General features: G+C 40.6%; 1 protein-coding gene across 1 annotated transcript; it reads right to left on the minus strand.

Moving 5' to 3' along the window:
* Positions 1 to 322: 322 nt before the first annotated feature.
* Positions 323 to 1,255, minus strand: LOC143774663 (olfactory receptor 11L1-like). Its single transcript, XM_077262415.1, has one exon. It carries the CDS (start codon positions 1,253 to 1,255, stop codon positions 323 to 325), a length of 933 nt encoding a protein of 310 aa, XP_077118530.1.
* Positions 1,256 to 9,220: the final 7,965 nt, after the last annotated feature.

The raw sequence follows: 9,220 nt of genomic DNA on the forward strand, positions 1-9,220 counted from the left end.
TTAATTCTGTGGATCACTTTGGGCAGTCTGTGTTTAATAACTTGGTTACCAGGGGACTTCGGCATCGTTGGTCGCTGGAGAGCCATCTGTGTGACAGCTCTCCAGCGACCACACAGCGACTAAACAGCGACGCTGCAGCGATCGGCATCGTTGTCTGTATCGCTGCAGTGTCGCTGTGAAGGTACCTTAAGATCAAGAAGGGGTTGTCCTTTAACCCCTTTAAAAGGGGGTCTTTACAAAAGCACTTTGTCGGTTGATCACCAGAAGATCTGGTCTATTTGACTTTTCTGGCTTATATCTATAGAATATTATGAATGTTTTTTCATATCACATTCTTATAAATAGTTTCCTGTATGGCTTTTTTAATATCTTCATTTCTCAGGCTGTACAAAAAAGGGTTGGCCAAGGGAGTAAACACAGTATATAGCAATGACAGGATCTTACTTGTGGTAACTGTTCGGCCTTTTGTTGGAACAACATAAACACTAAGCATAGTCCAGTAGAATATGGAGACCACAGTAAGGTGGGAGCTACAGGTGGAGAAGGCTTTCTTTCTACTGGTACTGGATGGAATCCGTAGGACTGTCAGAATAATATAGGTATAAGACATGACAATAACTGTAGTTGGAATTATAAGAGTTGGAATACTAAGTAAATAAATCTCTAAATCAACAATGAAGGTATCAGAACAGGCAAGTTCCAGTAAGGGAACAAGGTCACAGTATAAATGGTCAATGATGTTTGAGTTGCAAAAGTTTAGTCTTGCGATTGTTATGGACTCAATCAAATTTAATGAAAATCCAGAGATCCAGCAGAAGATAGACAATATCATACAGTATCTTACTGTCATAATAGCAGTATAATGAAGAGGTTTACAGATGGCCACATATCGGTCATACGACATCACTGTGAGCAGAAGACATTCAGCTGCTTCTGAACCACAGAAGAAATAAAACTGAGTGATGCAACCAATAAAAGTAATTGTCCCCTCAGTAGTTAGTAAAATTTGGAGTATGAAAGGGACAATATTTGTAGTCAACAGGATGTCACTGACGGACAGTTGTGAGATGAAGAAGTACATTGGAGTGTGGAGGTTCTGGCTGGTGGACACCAGGGTGATGATCAGGAGATTCCCACATAATATCAAACAATAAGTGACAAGGAATAAACAGAACAGGAACATTCTAAAACCTCGATTGACTTGAAATCCTAAGAGAAGGAACTCTGTGACCGCTGTTGTGTTTTTCTCGTGCATGTAGACCAACGTAGTGTTCATAGCCTGCGCTAAGAAAAGAACAGAAATAAATTACCCATTATATTTATGAATTTGAGTGGCCTCAAAATGATGTCTAGAAAATGTACAACACATGCAGTCATTTTTTGTGCTATGTTGCAACATTACATAACAAATTGTTGAACAAATCCTGTTTATAGAACTGATCAGAAGGAAAAGGATAGAAAAATACTTCAATTGAGCACAATATGGAGTATGAACTACATACAAACAAATTCCACATATTTGAGTTGAGATGTCTCTGTACTGTTTGAAAATGTTTTTACACGCCCCAGTCACATCTCTGGTACAGTCACAAAAATTGCTGCAAAAAATCTGCTGCATGTGAACAATCACCAGTATAAACTCCGCACAATATTCTGTCATGTATTTAAAACGGGAAAACCCGGCTTGGTGTTAATGTGCTGGGAAAGAAGATTTACAAAATGGGACTCTGTTCCTCAATCTTATTTTCTGTGTGTTGATGATTTGCACAGTTATTGCTGACATTTCTGTGCCTTTTCATTCATCTGATTTTGATTTGGAAAATAACTAGACACACTACAGGAATAATCCCACTTACATGTAAGTAATGGACTTTCAAAACCAAAATATTGAGCCAGAGCAAATGTCAGTATAAGTGCAATTTGCAGACTCATGTGCACACTGTGGCCATTTAACAAGCAGAAACTAAGATTTAGAAAAAGAATAAATCGCCTGCAGTAAGTAATTACAGTCATGTCCAAAAGTGTTGGCACGCTGAACTTGTTCCAGAAAATCAAGCATTTCTCCACCAAAATGATTGGAATTGCAGATGTTCTGTTATACACATGTTTCTTTCCTTTGTGTGAATACGGACAACACAAAAAATAGAAGAAAAAAAGCGAAAAAACTCCAAAACTGGTCAAGGCAAAAAAAATGTAAAATGTCTCCACAGGTGATCAATTAGATTTACATCTGGACTCATTGCTGCCACTTTAGAACTCTCAGCTTTGTTTCCATCCATTTCTGGGTAGTTCTTGTAGTATGTTTAGGGTCATTGTCCTGCTGGAGGACCCATTACCCAGATTTCTGACACTAGGCACTACATTGCAACCCCAAATCCTTTGGTAATATTCAGATTTCATAATGCCTTAAACACAGCCAAGGCATCCAATTTCAAAAGCAGCAAAACAGCCCCACAAAGTCTTTGAATCTCAACCATCTTTGACTCTAGGTACTGTGTTCTTTTTTGTTTGTAGGCCTCATTCTGTTTTCAGTAAACAGTAGAATGACATACTTTACCTAAAAGCTCTAGCTTGGTCTCATCTGTCCACAAGATGTTTACTTAGGTCCATTTTCGCAAACTGCAGTCAAGCTTTTGATGTCTCTGTGTCAGCAGTGGGGTCCTCCTGGGTCTCCTGCCATAGCATTTTATTTTATTCAAATGTTGACTAATAATTCACGCTAACACTGAGGCACCCTGAGCCTGCAGGACAGATTTAATTTCTTTGGAAATTGATTGGGGCTGCTTATTATCCATCTGGACTATCCTATACTGCAACCTTTCATCAATTTTCTCTGCCATCTACGTCCAAGGAGATTAGCTACACTGCCATGGGTTGTAAAGTTCTTGATTATGTTGTACACTTTGGCAAAGTAACATCCAGATCACTGGCGTTAAACTTGTAACCTTGAGATTGTTGATATTTTTTTTTTTTAATTTGTTCTCAAGTCCTTAGTTTTCTTCCTCTCTTTTTGTCAGTGTGGCACAAACAGACACGCAATGCAAAGATTGAGCACATTTCTCCAATTCTTACCTGGTTTCAGGTATGATTTTCATATTGTCCACACCTTTTACTTGTCACAGGTGAGTTTGAAAGAGCTTTACACGCTTGAGACAAAGTTGCTTACCCACAATTATGGCAAGGTGTCAACAATTTTGTCCAGTCTTTTTTTTTTGGAGTTTTGGGTGAAATTATGTCCAAGTTACCTTTTTTCCCCCTGTTTTGTGTATTTTTTTCTCCATAAACACAAAGGAAATAATTGTGTAATTACAATAATTTTCTCAGAGAATGACTTATTTTTCTGAAACAATTTCAAAGGTGCCAACACTTATGGCTGTTAATAGTAATTGGACATGTAAATAACATAGGGGACTTAGTTAACAATGCTTTGATAAAAAAAAAGAAAAAGCCATCCCACCGCAACACAGCGTACCTCAATCGGGATGGTGCCTAACTCTTGTAGCTCACCTCACTAAGTGTCAGCAGATGTAAAAGTAGATAAGGGCACAGTAGGTTGCACAATGGACAAATAGTTGCAGAATTTTTTGCAAGAAATTGTCCACGAGTGACCATGTCCATTTTTCATCATCGATGCATGACAGCCAGGCTTTTCAAGTAGTAAATGCACAATACTACTAATAATAAGAATAGGAATAATGATAATAATAATAATAATAATAATAATAATAAAAAGAAGAAGAAGAAGAAGAAGAAGAAGAAGAAGAAGAAGAAGAATGATAATAGTAAATTTTTCGTTTCAACCCTGATTTGCTAAATGGAGTAAAATATAAAGTGATCAAGTGAAAGATACAGAATTATGGAAAACATTTTAGACATGTAAGGAAAAAAGCTGCAAAGTAAAAATGCTTTGAAGAGTAAAAATATTAATAGTTTGTAGTTAAGAAATTAACAAAATACGAGAATGAACAACAGAGAAAACTAAATTAAATCAATGTTTGGTGTGACAACTCTTTGCCTTCAAAACATCACCAATTCGTCTTTGTATAACTGTGAAATGTCAGCAATTTTGCAGGATTCTAGTAAAGTGTATGAGTAACCAATTATACTAAACAAGTGATTATGATCATCAATTTCATATATACATTGAAATGCAATCATTAACTGAAACAGAAACAACTACAGTACATGAAAGGCTTAAAACTGGTTGAGGAACATGTCACAGGTCATGCACTTGACCAAGAATGAGCCCAGCAACAAGACACAAGGTAGTTATACAGCATCAGCTCTTAGAGCACTTCCAAGAAAAATAAAGAGCATTGTTGAGGACCATAGATGGAGTGGTCAACAAAAGAAAACATTGCAGTCATGAGACCACAAATCTTGCTTATGTCCCTTTTAAAGCAAATGTGCATCAACGCATTCAACACAGAACATGCAGCAACCAGTGGGACCCAGTTACACCCATTGACTATCGGAGGAATCTAACCAGAACTTGTCCTGATGGAAGAATTGTGACTATAAAGCAATACCTGTAACATGTGTGTCTGCATTAACAGTTAAGCATGTTGGAAGGTGCTTGCAAAGTTTGGGGCTCCATGTGTGTAAACTAAGTTGTGGATTGATGTCCTCAATGCTACAAAATACAGGCAGATTCTTATCCGTTATGTAACACCAACAGGGAAGCATATGACAGACCTCAAATTTATTCTGATGCAGAATTATGACCCCAAATATGCAGTCAGCATCATTAAGAATGAGGAGTATAGAGAAGATTGCGGCACTAATGTATAATGGTGCACAAGTAGGATCAAATCCCCTTCAATGAAGCAGAAGAATACTTGGAACTCAGAGTAGAGAAAATGAAATAAATGATTAATATACAATGCAACAATAAAGGTTCACAAACGTTTAGACCTTCTTCAGATGTCTGTTTGGACCAGCGGTGGACACTGCATTCATCGCTTCCTTGCTGAGCCAGGGGAAAAAAAACACTTGGGTATCTCTTCACTTGGGCAATGGGCACACTGAGGAAGGTCTAATGTAGACTGAAGCATTTCGTGATCCTTTATTGTTGGATTGCCTAATAAATCATTAATTTAATTTAATTTACTCGGAGTGCCAAGTTTTCTTACTCATGATTAAGAACGAGCAGTCTTGGATCAACTCCTTAATCACTACATAATCAAATCTGCCTGTGATCACAAAATATAAAACAAAAGAGTTAAACGTATCTACATAGTCTTTTCTGATTTCTTTCTATTATTTTTTAATTTTATGAAAATGTTACAATTTTTCAATATAATACTGAATATTGTTATGTAAAAATAAGTACACCTGCAGAATCATCAGGATTAGAAAACACGTCAGACTTACATAAATAATCAGTAATAAGCACTAGTGTTTTTCTGTCATCTAAAACAATTCTTTGCTTATTTCTCTTCTCCTATACACTAATTATTTTATTCTAGACACTAATCTTGAAATATTTCTTGTGTTTTGTTCTACAAATGATTCTCACATTTCTTTGTTGGTAGAATTTATTTTCACATTATTTTTTGTTGTTGCTCAGCAGGGATTGATGATGTCGGACAGCAACGCAGTCAGCTTAGCGAGGAGTGCAGACACATAAATGTGAGGCCGAATCTGTGGATGTTTATGTGTAGAATGAAGACAAGGTGTCAGGTAAAATAAGACCCCAGAGAAATCTATGATTTTGTTTTATGAGTCTCCAGTGTTCTGGTAAATGAGTAAATATAAAAATAGTTCTGAAGGTCATCAGCAATCTTTGGGGACTACAGGGTAATTTCTTCTAATTTTATAAGAATTTTTAATATTATATTGATTTTCGACTTGAATGCAGAGATGTTTAACATCAGGAAGAAAATATATGTTACACTGAGTAATAATAGTAAGAGGTGGTCATATTTAATGACCTGAAGTATAACTTTCCTCCCCAAAATCACTGAAGGACAACTTGCTCATCTTCTCTCCAAATCACACCTCACTACTTGTGCACTTGACCCCATTCCATCCCACCTCCTCCCCAACCTCACCACTACACTAGTCCAATCCCTAACCTATCTCTTCAATCTATCACTAACTTCTGGTACCTTCCCCTCTGCCTTCAAACATGCCACAATCACACCTATCCTCAAAAACCCCCTCCCTTGACCCGAGCACTATGTCAAGCTACCGCCCCATATCTTTGCTCCCATTTTCTTGCAAACTACTGGGGCAGCACGTCCACACTGAACTTTCCTCTCTCTTTGCATCTAACTCGCTCTTCGATAACCTACAATCTGACTTCCATCCCCACCATTCCACTGAGACTGCCCTGACCAAACTTACTAATGACTTACTTATAGCCAAAGCTAACAAACAATTCTCTATGCTCCTCCTTCTAGACCTGTCCTCTGCCTTTGATACAGTTGACCACTGCCTCCTACCACAGAACCTCTCTTTCTTTGGTGTCAAAGATCTTGCACTATCCTGGATCTCCTCATACCTTACCAACCACACATTTAGCATTTCCTACTCCCATACTACCTGTCACGGGGCAGAAATAGGAAGACAGGAGATGAGGAATCTGGGACCCTGAAGTGCCCCTCAGGCTAGGGGAAGCCCTGTCTTTCCTTAACTTGGAGGTACCCTTGAAGGTAGGGAGGCCCAAGTCACCGACCTGTCCCTGTCTCCTGTTAAACCCTGAACTAAACCCCCAACCCCCACCCAAGGAGGTGAACAGTGTAAACAGCACCACAAAGCAAATAAACAATATGAGAGTGAGGGGAACATGATACCAAAAGGTGAATGCACAAAATACAAAGTAACAAAAACTCAGAACTTAGCTTGTGCACACCACTGCAGACTCCACAACAGAGATAGTACAGCAACTGAGCTCCAAACACCAGACTTGGCTGACATCAGGGAGCTGCTACTGCAAGTTTGGTCTCCTGAAAGGACCTGTATAACCAACAGTCAGCTGATGCACCAGGTGACCTTATAAAGGATGGTGGGAGTGGTCACAAACATCAGCTGACCCAGCAGCAATGCAATAACACCAGCGGCCACCGGGGGGGTGAAAACTGCATTAACAGCCAATGACCAGAAAGGAAAAAAGGTTTAAATCAGAGGGAAACCAGATCTGCCACAGATCCAAACATAGATCGTGACACTACCTCTTCATCTCGCCCCCTCTCTGTTGGTGTCCCTCAAGGCTCTGCCTAGGACCCCATCTCTTCTCAGTCTATGACCTTAGCCTGGGACAACTCATAAAGTCCTATGACTTCCAGTACCATCTGGATGCCGATGACACTCAGATCTACCTTTCTGGCCCAGATGTCACCTCTCTGCTATCTAGAATCCCAGACTGTCTATCAGCCATGTCCTCCTTCTTCTCCTCACGCTTTCTCAAACTCAATGTGGACAAATCTGAACTAATTATCTTTCCTCCATCTCGCACACCTTCCCTACCTGATTTATCTATCACAATAAATGAATTAATACTTTCCCCTGTCCCAGTAATCCGCTGCCTCGGAGTAACCCTTGACTCTACCCTGTCCTTTAAACTGCACATCCAAGCTCTTGTCACCTCCTGTCACCTCGAACTCAAAAATATTTACATAATCCATCCTTTCCTCAACCCTCACTCTCCCAAAAAGGTTGTTCATGCTATAATCATCTCCCGCCTCGACTACTGCAATATCCTCCTCTGTGGCCTACATTCTAACACTCTCGCACCCCTCCAGTCCGTCCATAACTCTGCTGCTCGACTAATTAATCACTCTCATCCCTACACTCCTGCTTCTAATCTTTGCAAATCCCTTCACTGGCTCCCAATTTCCCAGCGTATCCAGTTTAAACTACTAACAGTGACCTACAAAGCCATCCATAACCTTTCTCCTTTGTATATTTCTGAACTAAACTCTCAATTAGGGTTGAGCGACTTTTACTTTTTTGGGGTCGAGTCGGGTTTTGCGAAACCCGACTTTGTCAAAAGTCAAGTCGAGTGAAATCGGCAGATTTTCTTGAAAAGTCGGGGTCGTTGTTCTGCCGAAACATGAAACCCAATGCAAGTCAATGGGGAAGCATAGTCGGCAGTGAGTGGAGGCCAGGAAAACACCTACAGTGCCCATTTTAATGCCAAAAACATCAATTCTTGTTACTTAAGCTTGTCAATCTTAATTTATCTTACAATAATAGGTAGCCATTGAAAATTGGGGGGTCATTTGGCTAAAGTTGTGGGGGGTAGAGCTGGTTCAAATTTTTAGTGGGCCCAGGAAATGTTGATTACGTCACGGCGGTGGAGCAGTTAGAGGTAAGTATTGCAACGTTGCAAGTGCTGTGATCCTGAGCAAGCAGGGGGTCCCACTAGTTCGCATTGGCACTGGCACAGGGCCCCTCACAGTACGGCGGTGTGTTTGCACGGCGGGGGCGCCTCCCACCGTCAGCGACACTTTTGCGTACTATGAGGGGCCCTGTGCCAGTGACGTCGCCAATGAGTGGGCCCCCCCACCTGATGAAGGAACCTGCACTTTCACCTGCACCTTCCTCTTTGTCCCCGTGTAAGGTGGTATAAAATGCGGGAAGAGGAACCAGACTTTCAGCAGGGTCAGATTCAGGCTGTGTAGAGTGCAAGGGTCAATGTACCAGCGGGCTAATCTAGCAGTGGCTGAGCAATGGGCAGGATGAGGAGGAAACACAGATCTAGGCCCAAATAATAAAGTGGCCTAAATGCAGTTCAAAATTGGTAACAGGACTAACCAGGCGGCATTGCTTTGTTCAGTGGAGGACAACTGTAATGAGAGGCTGACACAGAGAGTAGGGCCAAATAAGTAACTAGGCTAAATGCAGTTCTAAATTGCTAACAGTAGGAAACAGGCGGTACTGCTTTGCTCAGTGGAGGAGAACACCAAGCAGCGGCAGACACAGTTACTAGGCCCCAACCCAAGTAGTAGGGCAACTGCAGTGTTACATTTAAAAATACTTAATGAGAGCCTGAAGGTTGAAGCTCAGACAAGGAAACCTGGAGGAGAACACCAAGGAGGGGGAGAACACCAAGGAGCGGTAGACACCATTACTAGGCCCCAACCCAAGTAGTAGGGCAACAAAAGTGTTACAGTTAAAAATACTTGATGAGAGCCAGAAGGTTGAAGCTCAGACAAGGAAACCTGGAGGAGAACACCAAGGAGGAGGAGAACACCAAGGAGCGGCAGACACCTGT

The sequence above is a fragment of the Ranitomeya variabilis genome, chromosome 5 (assembly GCF_051348905.1).
Source record: "Ranitomeya variabilis isolate aRanVar5 chromosome 5, aRanVar5.hap1, whole genome shotgun sequence".
In the NCBI taxonomy this organism is placed as follows: Eukaryota; Metazoa; Chordata; class Amphibia; order Anura; family Dendrobatidae; genus Ranitomeya; species Ranitomeya variabilis.